This window comes from Passer domesticus, chromosome 29 (genome assembly GCF_036417665.1).
Source record: "Passer domesticus isolate bPasDom1 chromosome 29, bPasDom1.hap1, whole genome shotgun sequence".
Taxonomy (NCBI): Eukaryota; Metazoa; Chordata; class Aves; order Passeriformes; family Passeridae; genus Passer; species Passer domesticus.
In genome coordinates this window covers 3471155-3486687 of record NC_087502.1, presented here as the reverse complement: position 1 = coordinate 3486687, position 15533 = coordinate 3471155, and the positions used below count along the sequence as shown (strand labels likewise).

The 15533-nt window shown below is 52.7% G+C and overlaps 1 protein-coding gene across 3 annotated transcripts; it reads right to left on the bottom strand.

Annotated features, from left to right (window-relative positions):
• Window positions 1-1340: 1340 nt before the first annotated feature.
• Window positions 1341-8383, bottom strand: LOC135287349 (uncharacterized). Of its 3 annotated transcripts, XM_064400698.1 has the most exons (16): window positions 8329-8383; window positions 8109-8226; window positions 7735-7809; window positions 7274-7378; window positions 6728-6893; window positions 5497-5594; window positions 5252-5401; window positions 4933-5084; window positions 4495-4639; window positions 4223-4372; window positions 3903-4079; window positions 2859-3014; window positions 2373-2474; window positions 2010-2112; window positions 1808-1867; window positions 1341-1728 (listed from the first exon to the last, which is right to left on the bottom strand). In XM_064400698.1, the coding sequence occupies exons 1-16, from the start codon at window positions 8376-8378 to the stop codon at window positions 1592-1594; spliced, it is 1944 nt and encodes a 647-aa protein (XP_064256768.1). In that variant the 5' UTR covers window positions 8379-8383; the 3' UTR covers window positions 1341-1591. The 3 variants fall into 3 exon arrangements, with proteins under 3 accessions (XP_064256768.1, XP_064256769.1, XP_064256770.1); XM_064400699.1 differs by lacking the exon at window positions 4223-4372; XM_064400700.1 differs by lacking the exon at window positions 8329-8383 and having other exon boundaries at window positions 1342-1728; window positions 7470-7809; window positions 8109-8243.
• Between the last annotated feature and the right edge of the window lie 7150 nt (window positions 8384-15533).

Here is a 15533-nt window from a genome sequence, read left to right as displayed (position 1 = left end):
AATTTCTTCCTGTAATGTAGACAATGCACCTTGGGAGAGGTGGTTGGCCAGAAGCCAGAAGTGACAAAGCTGTTATAAGAAGTAGAGGGAACAGAGACTGATGGGGAGCATGTGGTGGAGCCCTCTGCTTTCAGCGGAGAAGGATCTCTGTTCCTGAGACCCCCAGGCCCCAGGAGAGTGAATATGGGGGGGACAGGTGTCCCAAATGGTGAGAGGCGGCCACTTCTTGGAACTGGACAAGGCATTCTTAAAAGGACCTAAGAAGCAGTTTGGATCCATGGCCAGCGGTGAGAGCACGGAACACGTAAGGAAGATGGTCACCATGGCAGATTCTCTTCGGGCAGCTGCCACATGTGACATGGAAGCACAGGAAATTCCAACTGTGTTTCCTGGGGAGGCCCATGGTGCAAGAGGGAGACTCCTCTCTCCTGATGAACTGGGGGGAGGTTGTGTGAAGGATGGTATTGGACTGAGAATTGAGTATTAGAGGGGATTGAGTGTTAGAGGGGTGGGGGAGGAGGAGTGTTTTGGAGGGGTTCCATTGTGGATTGTTGTGTGTGGTTTTTTGTTTGTTTTTTGGTTTTTTTTCTGTTTTGGTTTGGGTTTTTTTGGTTTTTTTTTTTTTTTTTTTTTTTTTTTTTTTGTTTTGTTTTGTTTTGTTTTTGTTTCTATGTTATAGATGAATAAAGTGTTGTCTTTTCCCACCATTCCCAAGTTGGAGCCTGGTTTGTTCTGTTTCCTGGTCACATCTCATAGTAACCATTTTGGAAATATACCTCTCATGGGGGCACTGGCATTGTGCCAGGGTCAAACCATGACACCGTACATCCTGGATTGCCCCATCCCAGGGGCAGAATCCATCCCCTGTGTTTGTTGGTCTCCACATGGTTGCTGGTTGTCCCTTTCTCCCCTGTGTCCAGGTCTCTCCAAGGGCCTTCAGGCCTTCCAGGGAGCCAATAGCTCTTCCCATTTTGTACTGGCTGTGCACTGCTCAGGATCCCTGCCAGTCCTGTGTCCAAGCCATTTATGGAGATGTTGGGGAGCACAGGGCCGAGGATGGAGCCCTGCAGAACCCCACTAGTGACCGGTGCCAGCCTGATGCCACCCCAGTCACTGTCACCCTTTGTGTCCCAGCCTTGTGCCCATTGTCACCCATCACATGGCAGGTTTATCCAGCTGGGGCTGGACAGTTTGTCCTAAAGGATCCTGCCAGAGACAGTCTGCAAATCCTTGCTGGAATCCCAGTCTTTTGGGATTTTTTACTGGCTTTCCTTGATGAACCAGATGGGTCAGCTTGTCTTAGAAGGAAATTGACAAGCTATTATTTAAACACAAATCTAACTTTATTTACAAATAAACTATTTACAGCTATAGTTGGTTTGCCAACCATAATCCTCAGAACAATGTGATGTCCAGGCTCAATGATGTATGACAAAGTGCTGACCAAGCCTGGATCTAACCACACCCAGAGCCTTCTCTGAGAAGAACCTCAGGAAGTCAGCAGTCCTTTCTGCACCTTGTGAAGCAGCGGGCGGGTGTTCCTGCTCAGTCTTGCCTGAATGTGCCACTCTGGACACAAGAGGCCCCCAGCTCAGCGGTGCCAGCACCACAGAGAGCATCGGGACCCTGCTGGTGATTGCTGCTCCCTCAGCCTGCTCAGGATCAAGCTGGTCTGAGCTGCCAGGCAACAGATGAATTCACAGCCACCTTTCTCCAAGGCCTGAAGTTCTGTGACCAAAACAGAGCCAAGCTGAGTTCCTGTGTTTACAGAGACCCCCCAGTCTCCCAGCCCTCGGTCCCCACTCACCTCTGACAATCAGAGCAGGCACCTCCGTGCTTTGGTCCTTGACATGCCGCATGATGGTCCCTGGGCACAGAGCTCTGTCAGCCCCTGCTGTTCCCCAGCATGCTCCCAGCAGCCAGGGCCCACCAGTAGCCTGGATGTGACACTGGGCAAGGGCTGGGGGAGACAGGAGCTGCCCAAAGTGGGAGCCTGGGCTGGGGCTTACCAATGAACCTGACAGTCAAGTCTCGCACGCATTCCTGAGGGTCCTTCAGGTACTTCAGGCTCTGAAGAAGGTACTGCTCAGCCCTGCTGCTGTCCTTTTTCATCTGGAGAGACCAGAAAGGTGTGAGCATTGGCACATACCCTCCAGGTGGCTGGAGCAGCCCCTCCTGCCAGCACCTCCATCACTAAGAGCCCTGTTCCCTCCCACTGGGTGCAAGAAGGGGAGATGGGCCTGGAGATGAGCCTGGAGAAGAGCCCTGTTCTTGAGCCAGGAACAAGGATGCACTTCCAGGCTGTGGGGTCTCTTGCCTAGGCCCAGCTGCAGAGCCCATGGCCTGGCACAGTCCCTGGGGTGCATCCTCACCAAGCACTCAGCCATCTTCCAGGTCTGCCATGTCTTCACCACATGCTTCATCTCCTTCCACTTGAGGAGCTCTGCGATGGCAAGGAGAGCATTCCTGGAGGCCTGTGGAACAGCAGAAGCTGGGACATGGCTCCAGGGCCTGGAAAAGGTGCCTCTGCCTTGAGGGAGCTGGGACACGCCCCTGCCAAAGCATCTGGGAATGGCCCCTAGGTGCAGGGATAGAGGCTCAAATCCCTGCTCTCCAACACCTTTGGGGACCACACAGCACACATCCCACACCTTGGTGGTGCTGGGCTGGGGCTGAGCCCTGCTGCAGTAGGCAGGGCAGGGGTTGGGAATGGCCGTGCCAGCTTGTCCAGCCCTGCTGCACTGATTCTGCAGGGACCCTTCCCAGGGTCTGTGCTGGGGGGGCTGCCCAGTGCCCCGGAGCTCCAGGGAATGTCAGCCACCCCTCTCTGTGTCACTGCTCAGCCTTGACATCAGTACCTGGCCCACTTTGGGGGCCTCGTCGTTCATGCGAAGGATGAGCGGGGCCAGGACAGTGTGCACGAAGTTCTTCATCCACTTCTTCTCCTTCCCCACCACTGTCCTCACCAGGTCTCTGAAGGAGCTGATGCAGCTCTCCCGCACCCAGCTTTCCTCCTGGAAGGAACAAGGAGAGGTGAGCTTGGGAAACAGCAGCTGCCACCCATAATGAGGGGTGTAGCAAGAGCCTGAAGGAGAGATGTGGGACTGCAGGAGGCTCTTCAAAATGCTGTTTATTGTATCCAAGATGTTACAGCAGTGCAGGGTCGTGGGCGACAGAGCCTGTGCCTACAGCTGTCAGCTCCAGCTGTAGGCAAGCCTGAAGACCCTTTAATTTTGGTTACATTGCATTATATACTTTTCTTTGCTTAATAGCATCTTAATACAGAAGAACCAATCTATAGCTTAACTTTTACCTATAGCCCATCATAACTACTATAATTACCATATTCATGTTATTATTCTCCAATCACTAAAAGTTAGTATGTTACAGTTTAAGTTAGAAGTTGTTTTCCAGTTTTCTTGCAGTGGAAAATTTTGAGACCTTTTTTCTGCTTGCGACGTTGGCAGTCTTGTTTGCCTGTGCTATCTTTCTGCTTGGTAAAAACATCTTCGTGTTTGAGGTGGGTTTATCCTTTGCTCTAAGTGATAAAAACCCCCTTCTAACTAACAAACCCTTTGCCTTCTTAGTTATCCAGTAGGAGTGGCTGGGCAATTCTTTTCTTCTGTATCAAAACTTGCTTCCATCCCTATTTCATTCTCAAGTTCTACATTCAGAAATCTTTCTGCCAAGCATCCATATCTGTGAGACTTTCTTGTCAAACTTTCATCCTTCCCAGCAGGGTGTGACAGCAGCTGAGGTGAGGGGCAATGCTCGGGGGCCAGATTGCAGAGTGGGGAGAAGCAGAATCCATGCCGGGAGAGCCCAGGGAAGCGGAGCCTGCCCCGAGTGCTGCTGTCACAGCCCAGTGCCCCTCTCAGGGCTCGGGCTCACATTGGCCTCACCTCATCAAAGTGGTACCAGAGTATCCTCGCCACATCTGCAGCAATGGAACTGGCTTCGGTCCTCTTCAAGCACTTCATCATGTTCTGGAGGACCATCAGGGCCATCATCACCAGAGACGTGCAGTTCTGCCGCAACAGGTTCATCAGGTCTGGCAGCAGCACCTTCATTTTTCTTGCCTGCAGGAAAGACAGTTTCCATTTAGTGAGCAGGCCCTGCCAGTCAGGGAGGCTATTTGGAGCCGTGAGCCCTTGTCCTGACTCCCAGCCCAGGGTTCAAAGCCTGGCTTCCCCGTGTGTGCCCCTGACAGCACCCTGCTCACCCTGTCCTCTCTGTTGGACAGTGTGATGAGGGCCCTGAGCAGCAGGGAGGTTATCTCTCTGTCTGTGCTGTTGGCTGAATACAGCAGAAACCTGCAGGTTTTGTACAATGAAGCGAATTCCTCCTCTTGCACATCTTCGGAGGCCAGCAGCTGAAAGAAACCCTGCAGTGAGCAACTTTGCCCCTGGCAAAGCCAGCAGGGCTCCTCTGGCACAGCTTCTGCTTCCCCCACAGCTGAGGACAAGGGCACCAGAGCTTTTGCTGCTCACGCACAGCCAAGTAAGAGAGGCAGTCGTTTTCAGGAAAGGTGCGGAAAATGCCATTCTTCAGGTCCTGGAGTTGGACACGAAGCTCCTTCAAGACCTTCTCTACTGTCTGGGGCACCGAGAACATCACCTCCCACAAACTGAGGGCATTCCTGCAAGGCAGAGCACTGTCAGTAGGGCCTGGCCCAGCGCTGCAGATGTGGGCTGCCTGGGGATCCTGCCCAGGCAGGCAGGAGATGCCTGAGGAGCAGCGTGCTGCCTCTGGGCTAGCTCTGGCAGGCCCAGCCAGCTTTGGCTGTTGCAGGACTGAATGACCCCAACCAGGGCTGGAAAGCGTGGAGGGATGGGGGGCCTGGCTCCTTGGTGGGGTCCTGCAGTGTTCTTGGGTTTGCCAGCCAGAGGGTCTCGGGGTCCCTCTCCCCACAGGGGCTTTTGGCACCAGTACCTATCTCCTCGTGGGGCGATCTGCAGCAGTGTTGTGACCACCTGCCCAGGACTCCTATCAGCCACCAAGAGAAGCAGGCAGTGGAGGCTGTGCTGGACTTGGATGTCTGTGACCAACCCAGTGTGGTAGATGTGGCTCACGATTTTTGGCACCTGGAGGGACACGGGTGAGGATGGTGCTGCCGCTGGAGCCGAGCTGCCCTTCCCATCCCTCTTGCTGCCTCAGGGCGGCTCCAGGTGCCCAAAACATCTGGGTTTGGGAGGGATGGAGGGAGGCAGGAAGCCAACATGGCAGGGCAATCCAGACACAGGCCACTTACATCCGTCAGCCACCAGTCAGGCTCTCTCCCAATCACCTCCAGCATGCTGAGAGCCACCTGATGATTGCAGGGAGATGAGTAGCGGAACATCGTAATGGTTGAGAGGATGATGTGTGTCCTCTCAGAAGGTCCCAGGTATTTTCCAACAGCCTGTGGCAGGAGGGAAAGGAACCCTGCTGATTCTGGGCCCCATTGCTTACACAAATGCTGTGGACAAGAGTCCCAGCAAGGGGAGCTCTCGGTACCTCGATGAAGTCCTTGGCATTGGGAGAATGAAGTGAGGAGCTGATCCCATCTTCCCAGTGTGCTTGGAGCTGTGCATTGTCCTCTGGCAGTGTCACACCTGAGGAGTGGGGAAACTTGGACACATCAGTGAGACACAGCTGCTGTGCCAGCAAGCCAACCACATCCTTGCTGGACTTCTGGATGCTAAGAATTTTAGACTTTCTGTGCTAACAGACTCTGACCCCCAGGAGAGCACTACATCTAACCTGAGGCGTGAAAAAGACTTCCAAAATTAATTGATAGCACTGGGATTACAGGTGTATAGTTAATTAGAAATGTGTAATATCATAGACTAGAAAACTTCAGAGTTTAAGGTTTTAGAATACAGAAATATATATAGGGCAAGATAGAAGTTTTAGGGCAGAGGCAGGTTGTTCTTCTTGACCTTCTTCCTTCTCCTTCAGAAGTTTGAGTAGTATTTTGTAAGTGGACAGAAAAGTCCACATTGCGGAATTCAAGTGATTAGTTATTAGCTTGAAAGAGAAAATAATTTAGGTGTCATTTCTTAATTAGATATTTTAGCCTTAAAAGACCTTGTAACAAGAGATCGCCATTGTTTGTCTTGTTAATGAAAGACTACAGAAGTCACTGCCGGTGAGACTGGAACATTGACAAGTTAAACACAAGTCTTAAATGAGTCTAAACATGAACTATCGTCTCAAGTACCTTCAGTCTTGATCTCAACAGAAGAAAAAAAAAGCTGAAAACCAGCACATCCTGACAGAGTTTGGGAACTGGGAATTGCTGGGGAGGAGTTGGTTGCAGCAGGAGGTGCTGCACGGGTGTAAAGGGCAGCCTTCCTCCAGTGTCTCTAGCCAGTGCTGCTGGCCCAGGAGGCTGCGAGCCCCTGGAGCTCTGCATGCAGCCCCCATCTACACTGTGGCTGCAGTACTGGTCAGGGGGAAGGGCCCGTGGGGCTGGCGTGTGGCAGGGAAGGACACAAGCTCTCCGGGGCACCTGGGGAATGGGCGGAATGGGGCTGAGTCCTGTGTGGACGAGCAGCTCAGCTGCACAGGACCATCAAGAACTTGGGACAGAGAATGTGGGGAAGGAATAGAGATGATAGCAGTGCTGGGGACATGGTGGCACCTGCACCAGGCACAAGGGTCCATCAAAATGCCAGGGAAGAGCAGCAGATAGATCAGGGGGTGTCACTGTGCAGGGGGATGCAGCCAGCACAGCTTCTCTTACGTTGCTGCTGAGAGATGAAATTGAGGAGGGCGTAGAGAGCATCCAGAGCCACATGGTTGGTCTTTTCTTCCTCAAATGCCATGAGGATGAGATGTCCAAACACCTTCCCAAGGACTGGGATCTGGATCTGTCCACAGGCATCATCTCTTTCCTCATTTTGACCAGTCTGGGGGAGGCAGGCAGAAGAGCAGAATGGCTGAAGAAGAAGAATGGCTGAAGAAGAGCAGCTGAGGCCAAAAGCCTGACCCACACAGTGTATCCCAGGCTGGAGGTGGCTGAGAGCTTGGTAAGGCCCTGCAGGCCCCATCTCAGAGAATCACTGGACAGCAGCCCCAGCAGGGAGAGCTCCCTCCCTGCTCCTTGGGCAGTCCCATCCGACAGAGGGCTGGGGCAGAGCCGGCTCCTGGCTGGGAAGCCCAGGGAAAATGGAGGGACCAAGACCTTTCAGCTCAGAGCCTGAGCCCAGGCTGGCCTTGAAGGCACCTCAGAGCTGCAGCTCTACTGGCCATGGGGACAGGGACATGGCTGGAGGTGCCTGCTCCTCACCTCCAGAGTGGAACAGCTGGCCAGCCAATGGCTCAGGCTGCAAATCCTCTGCAAGGCCCTCTCCCGCACAACGGCTCTCTCAGAGCTGGTGAAGGTGAGCAGCACCTGGGCACAGAGAGGCTGAGGTGAGCCCTGGGAGCAGACACCAGCTCCTGTGCGATCAGCGTGGCTCTCTCCTCCTGGGCTGGACTCCTACCATCCTTCAAGGCTTCCTTTCACCTCGAGCTCAGCCTCAGGAGGCTCCTGTGCCTGGGACAAAGGCCCCGGGCCAGCCTTGTGGCCAGGCAGGTGCCACTCTCTGCAGCCCCTGTACTCCAGCTGAGCCCCAGGGCAGGGCAGCGCCCTCCCTGCAGTGTGCTCTGCCTGCTCACAACTGGGCTGAGGACCATCCAGCCAGGAGTGGGCAACCCCCCCAGGGTAAGGAACAGTGCCCACACCCCCACTCTTTGCACAGGCCAGACCTCCAAGACGTCCTGCAGCACCTCGCCAGATTTGAGCACCACAGCCTTCAGCATGATGTCCATGGCATCCACGGTCTGCAGGGAAGACAGAGAGTGATGGCAGGGATTCTGCTGCCCCTCCCACCCTGGAGACTGATCAGAATTCCCAGGGCAGGATGCCCTCACTGCCTGGGAGATCCAGGGACAGGCAGTGTCCTGCATGCACTAGCCTGTGATGCTGGACATGGCCCAGCCCTGGGAAGGGGATGGAAGGATGAAGGTGGGAAAGCAAAGCAAGAGCCTGCCATGCCTTGGATCTCTGATCATGAGGGAGCATGCGGTGGCCAAGAGCAGCCCAGAGGGCCTGGGGTTCCTGCAGCTCACCCAGCACTCACCTGAGTGTAGAGGGAAGCCTCCAGGCCCGTCATTTCCTCTTCTGGAGGAAGAAGAAGAACACTCCAAAAGCAGGAGCTGATCAGCTGTGTGTTGTCCAGCAGCTCGGGCAGCACAGAGCTGCAGAGAGAGAGGTTCCAGTTGGATACTGGTAATGGCAGCAGCATCTCAGGGCCTTGTGCAGGTGGACACAGAGCGTCCCTCAGAGGCACAAGCAGGTACCTCAGTTGGGTGATGGCCAGCATGGCAAGCAGCTGCAGCTCTGTGCGCATCTGCTTCTGGGGCTCCTCGCTCAGCAGCGCCTGTGGAGCACAGCTGGGCTGGGACCTGGCAGCTGCCAGCACCCAGTGCCCCCAGCTCCTCACCCTGCACAAGCACTGCCCTCACAGGGTGCTGGGGCTCCCCAGGTGTGCCCTCACCTCGATCTTCTCTGCCAGCCCATGTCTGCGGCAGAAGCACTCCAGGCCTGCTAACGAGCCACGGTTCGTGGCACTGCTGCACAGGCTGCGGATGCTCTCCAGGAACTGCAGCTTGTCATCCTGCATCTGGCAGCAAAGGACAGAGAGACCATGGGGCATCTGAGAAGGAACACATGGCCAGCAGGACCAGAGCCCTGGGGGAGTACAGGGCACAGCCACCAGCCCATGGACTGCATTTACCGGGCAAGAGAGCCTGACAAAGGCCTGGATGAATGCCATGGCTTCCTGCTCCTCCTCACACACAGCTAACCCAGCAGCACCTGACAGAGAGAAGGAAGGGCTGCAGAGAATCTGGCAATGGCAGAGAGCAGGGGAAGATCTGCCCTCCACCCAGGCCTGTGCCTGTTCCGCTGGCAGGGCCTTCCCAGGCGGATCCTGGCTGGAGGGTGCCCAGCAGAGGAGCTGCCATGCTGGAGCACAGCACGGAGGGGAAAGCCCCAGAGCCTTGGGCTGAGGAATGCACTGGCAGAGGGACAGCAAAGGTGCAGGGCCTCATGGCATCCCTGCCTGCTGCCGGCCCAGCCGCGGCTCACTGCCCTCACCCTAGAGCAGGAGTTGGGGCCCCTCTGCTCACTCCCTCCTTGGCAGAGATTGTGCTGGGGCTGGCATTCAGCCCTGAGCAGCCTCAGCCTGAGGCATCACAGCCAGCCCTGGGCTGCTGTGAGCCAGGGAAACAGGCTGGGCTCCCAGCCCTGCCCAGCCCAGCATGGCCTCTCACTCACCCGTCTGCAGGGGCTGCACCATTGTCACCTCGTAGGGCTCCACTGGGGAGCTGCTTTCCTGGGGAGCCCCGTCCTCCTCCCAGGCCACCCTGGGCTGCCTCGGGGCTCTCCTCTCCATGATTTGATAGAAAAGGCTGGTAGCGGAGAAAAGGGAAATAAGAATTGTTTGGGAAAAACCTCAGCACCACGGGGCTGCTGAAGAAGCAGGGAAACTCTGGAGCTTGTGTGTACAGGCTCCTGGCCAGCTCTGTATTCCCAAACTATCCTCTTCTCTCCCTGTCCAGCTGGACACTGACCACAGGGGCAGCAGTGGGGTGTCACAAAGGGCTCCCCTGTGACACAACACCTACCCCCAGAAATGGATCCAGGTAACCATTGACATGGAACCTGCCCCCAGCAACGGGCCAGGGACCGGGCAGGGAGGCTCTGGCTGTCCCTGGGGGCATGGGCACAGCTCAGTCCTGGGCACACTAAGTGCTCCCAAAGGACTTCCAGGCCCCCTTTGCCCTCCTGTCCCCTCCGCACATCCCTGGTGTGCTCCAGCATGCCCCAGAGCCCTGTGTTCAGACACCCCCACATGCCCCCAGGATGTCCCTGTGTGAAAAACAAGGTTCACTCTCCTGTAAAACATTCAAAGTTTAATAAAGGACAAGAGGAGACAAAGACAAGAAAGCAAAGATTTACAGCTGGGTGCGTCTTGGCACTTAGTCAAGAGCACCCCTGCTATTTTGGAAACACCCTTTAGGTACCATTTCTACTGCATCAGCCTATTCATAAACAATTATGCATAGTAAACTTTTCCCAAGCTAGTTTACATATTCCAAGAACTGTTTGGAATGGCTCCTCCTCAGGTCCGCCTTTTTAGAGCATGTGGATTCCTTGGCTGTGGTTTTAGTGCTTTTTTATCATCACCTACAGTTCTGGGCCTTTCATACTTTCTGCTGATGGCAAGTGTTGATGGTTGACATATCTGTACAGGTGTCCTCATCTTGTGTTCTTTGGGTTTTATCCCATTCAAGCAGGCATTTTAACACAAGCATACTTATATCAGCTATTTCTAAGTTTTAGTAAACAACAGAAATAAAAACTATATCTTTATAGTCAAGTTATTTTAACACCACACATACAGAATCCCTTTTAATATTTGTGACTTGGTATTAATTCCGATGCCTGAGCACTTCTGTTTGTTAATATCTTGAAAACTGCTTGGAGTCTTATCATAGAATTCAGCACATAAATTGGGGTTAATAATGAGTTAGATTTCTGTGCTGGTTTTACCTTTTTGTTTACTAATTGTTTTTTTTCCCGAATCTTGGACTACACCCCTAAGGGCAAATGGGAAACAAATCCATCTCTCTCCTTTTGGATATTCAATTCCCAGTCTATAAGCACTTTTTCCTAAGTTTCTTGCAATCCAATATTTTTTCCTGTTTTGCCTACAGGTACTTAATTTGGATGGGTTATAACAGTGCCTGTTGACATGGGGGTGTGCAATAAAAGATAAACTTTGGTTTCTTTCTATGTAATTGCTTTCAGTAGCATTTGTGATGCAATATTGCCATTATCCTGAAAGGGAAAAGACAAAAGATGAGTGACAGAAAAAAGAATAACAGAGGTCTGGTATGGCTTATACCCCCACCTCCCATGCCCATGGGGTTGCAGCCTGTTGGAACCCTGCATGCTGAGAATTTTAGATTTTCTGTACAGACAGACTCTGACACCCTGGAGAGCACTGCATTTGACCTGAGGCCGTGGAACAGGCTTCCAAAATTGATTGATAGCACTGGGGTCATGGGTGTGCAATTGGTTAGAGGTGTAGAATATCACAGGGTGGAAAATGTAGAGTTTGGGTTTTAGAATATCGTAATAAATATGAAGCAAGATGGAGGTTTTAGGGCAGAGACAGGCTGTTCTTCTTTACCTTCTTTTTCCTTCTTCTCCATGCATTTGGGTGGTCTTTTGTAATTAGACAGAAAAGCCCACCCTGTGGGCTTTGAGGGATTAGTTATTGGGTTAAAAGGGAAAATATTTTAGGTGTCATTTCTTAACTGGATAGTATAGCCTTAAAAGACCTTGTAACAAGAGATAGTGAGCATTTTGTGCCTTGCTAATGAAAGACTGCAGAACTCACGGCTGTGAGGCTGTAACATTGATAAGAAATAATAAACACCTGAGTCTGAACGTGAACTATCGTCTCAAGTGCCTTCATTTCTGACCTCGACAGAGGTAGAAAAAGGAAGCTGAAAACTGGCAGCAAGCCATTGCAGGTGTATTTGATCTTCTCGGTGGCAAGTACAGCAGCCAACCCCGTCTTGCCCTCTTTTTCCCTTGTCACTTCCTTTTTCCTAATTTCCAGGCAAATAATTTTTGACATTCCTTAACTGTTTCCCTCCATTCCTCAGGTATCTCCCATTCAACAGGCACTAAAAATTCCCATCTACAAAGCAAAGTTATTATTTCAGCTGTTTCTGGTGTTTGGATAGCAGGACCAATTAGGTCCAGGTGTACCGTAACTTTCTATAAAAGCAATGGGTCTCTTAATAATGATATATAGAATAAAGAGATTGGTCAGCCTTCTGTGAGTCATAGAGTCAATGCTAATTGTTACCAGTTCAGGCACGCCCTGCTGCGACACTGACACGACACCAGGCAGCCACCAAATCTGCTCTGTCACTGCCCCCCACAGCTGGACCCCCATTTTGTACTGGCTGTGCGCTGCTCAGGATCCCTCCCAGTCCTGTGTCCAAGCCATTTCTGGAGATGTTGGGGAGCACAGGGCCGAGGATGGAGCCCTGCAGAACCCCACTAGTGACCGGTGCCAGCCTGATGCCACCCCAGTCACTGTCACCCTTTGTGCCCCAGCCTTGTGCCCATTGTCACCCATCACATGGCAGGTTTATCCAGCTGGGGCTGGATAAACACTTTGTCCTGAAGGATCCTGGCAGAGACAGTCTGGAAAGCCTTGCTGGAATGCAGATTCTCCACCTACACCCCGTGGGCAGTCAGGGGTCACCATGTCCCAGGAGGAATCCGAGACGCGCTGGCTCTGACCGGGGCCGGCGGCGTCCTCCAGGGCTTTGCAACAGCTCCCAGGAAAATCTTTTCCAGGATTTTTCCAGGAAGTGAGACTGAAAGGCTTGTACTGGTCCCATGCAGCTCCTGTACTGGTCTCCTATTGGCCTGTGCTGATCTTTAATGTTCCCTTACTGGTCCCGGTCTGTTACGTACTGTTGTGTACTGGTCCCATCCTGGTTCCATATGGGTCCTCACTGCTCTCATCCTGATTCCATACTGATCCTGCAATGGCCCACTCCTGGTCCAGTACTGGTCCCACACTGGCCTGTACTGGTCACATTCTGCTCCTGCAGTCACCCACAGTGCTCTCATACTGGCCCAGTGCTTGCCTGTAGTGGCCTATACAGCTCCTTACTGGTTCCCATACTGGTCCAGTACAATCCAGCACTGGCTCATGCAGGGCTCTGCTGGCCCCATGCTGCTGCCATACTGCTCCACAGTGTTTGTACAGTGCTCACACTAGCCCTCACACTGGGCTGTACTGGCCTGCACTGGTCCCACACTGGTTTGTGCTGTTCTCTACTGGCTCCTACTGGTTTGTACTGGCCTGTGTTTGTCTGCACTGGCCCATCATGTTCCAGCAGCAGTCCCATAAAGGTCCTGCATTTGCTTGGCTTGGTGTCTACTGGTCCCACACTGCCCTGTACTGGTCCTACATCAGTCCAATCCTGGTCAAGTACTGGTCCCATCCTGGTGTCATACTGGTCCCATGCTAGCCCTACTGGCTGCATACTGGTCCTGTACTGGTCTAGTACCAATCCCTTCCTGTTTCCATACTGGTTCTTACTGGTCCCATACTGGTTCAATACCAGCCCTTTTAATCATTTTGGAAGCAACTGAGCCATTTGGAGTGGGAGTGGAATAATTTTGGAGCTGCTCCATTTTTAGGAGTCATTGAAAAATTTTGAGTAATTGTGTAAGTTTGAGTGATTATTCAGATCTTGAGGCAGGTTCTCTACAGGAAAAGAGTTTGGTCTTTGGGACCTTTTCCTCTTTTTTCCCTGTTATGTTTTAATCCCAGAACTGATAGATGAACAGAAGGAATTTGAAGTCAGCACCTGGAAATTCACTCTGGAAGAGATAATTCCCATTGCTGCGCAGTAGAGTGAGACCAGAGAGGTAAATCCAACGTGATCAATGCATCTTTCCCTTCACCTGTGTAAAATCTGAGGTGGTTTTTGGGATTTTCCCAGTTCCAGTATCTCATGCTGCTTATTCAAAGGGCCTGGCAATTCAGGCTGACGAATTCCCACATCCTAGAGAGCTGCAATATTCCTGTTTAATCCCAAAAATCACCCAAAAGAAAGACTCCAGAGGAGATTTAGGTGTAAAATTGTGGATCATTTCAGAAAGCACCAACTGCACCTAGAGCAATCCCAAAGGTATCTGCGGGCAGGTGGGCACACTCAGGTGTGATGGAGCTGGGCGGGATCAGGCCAGGAATCAGATGCTGATTTTGTGATTTACAGCAGGATTTCTCCCCTGATCCCAATTCCCAGTGTTGTGGTGGTGCCAGGTGTGCTGGTGGTGGGTCTGGGACCCTCAAACTGGGATCTGGGACCCCTAAACTGGGCTTTGGGTCCCTCAAATTAAGGGTTCAAGTTCTGGCCTCCCAAACTGGGGTCAGGGACCCTCAAACTGTAATCTGGAGTCTTTAAACTGGGTGTGGGACTCTCAAACTGAGAACTGGTACCCCCAAATGGGGGTCTGCAGGCCTCCAGCAGGATCTGGGATACTCACACTGGGGTCTCAGCTCTCCAAAGTGGTCTGGACCCCTCCCCCACCTGGAGTTTGGGCCCCTCAAAGAGGGGTTTGGGATTCTCCATCTGAGATCTGAGATCAGGGACCCCTGAGATCAGGGACCCTCAAACTGAGATCTGGGACGCCTAAACCGGGTCTGAGCCCTTTAAACTCTTGTCCCAACTATGGGCTCATTCCCCAGGTGCAAATTCCCACATCAAGGCAAAGGATTTTTATTTTTCATTCCAGATACTCAGGGAGGAGATGGGAGTTCCTTACAAAAGGCCCATCCCAGATGGAGCACCAGAACTGACACTGGTTTGGAGTAGGGGCTCAACAGGTCAGTGGTCACATCCCCCCCCTTTTGTTGGTTCTAAAGTGGCTGGTTTTGCATCGAGTGCAAAACCTGAGGGTTTTGAGGGTGGCACCCTGAAAAAACTGGAGGGACGTGGGGGAGTGAGGTAGGGGTTTATTTGGGTGTACAAAGAGAAAAGGGGGAAGGGGACACCTCAGGATGGAATTTTGGGTCCACCTTAGAGGGGGGAGGTGAGTGAGAGGACCCCAGGATGGAGATTTGGGATCCCCAGGGTGGGCTTTGTGGGGTCTGAGGGGAGATTTGGGGTCCCAGGGTAGGATTTGGAGGGACCCACAGTGGATTTTTGGGATTCCAGAATTGATTTAGGGGTTCCAAGATAGATTTTGAGGTCCAAAATAGATTTTGTGGATCCCAAGATGGATTTTGGAGTCCCAGAATGTGGGAAGGTCTCAGGCACTGGTGCCTCTGGCAGATAGGAGGACTCAGTGCCAGATTTTACAATCCCCTCAGCAGGGGGACCTTTGGGATTTGAGGATTCCCAGGGTGGATTTTGGAGTTTCACAGTGAGTTTTGCTCTCCCTGGGATTGATTTGGGCATCTCAGGTTGGGTTTTGGGGTTGTGGAGTAGGTTTTTGTAGTCCCAGGTTGGATTTTGGGGGTTCTAGGGTGGGTTTTCAGGGTCCTGGGATGGATTTTAGGGTTCCAGCCCCCACAGTGCAAAGTCCAGGGCGGGGGCACTGTGGGTCAGACACCCCATGGACACCACGTCAATGTGGGGCCCCAAGAACTGGGGGAGGGTCTCCAAAATGATGCCCCCACTGGCCTCCACCATCACCCCGGGGTGTGCAGCCTTGACCTGCGCCGCCGCTGCCTGCAGCTCCTGGGGGGGACACCCCGTGAGCAGGGAGCACGCCCTCCCCAAAATTTGGGGACACACGGGACATCAGGATGTACAATGCTCGGGAGTCCTGGCATGCAGCCAAAGACCCCTGCGGCTTTGAGTTCCACCCATGGAGCAAATTACCAACTTTATATGAAGAATAACGAGTCATAAAATTTTAAGCAGCATAACAGCAGTTGTCACAGGGTGAAAGG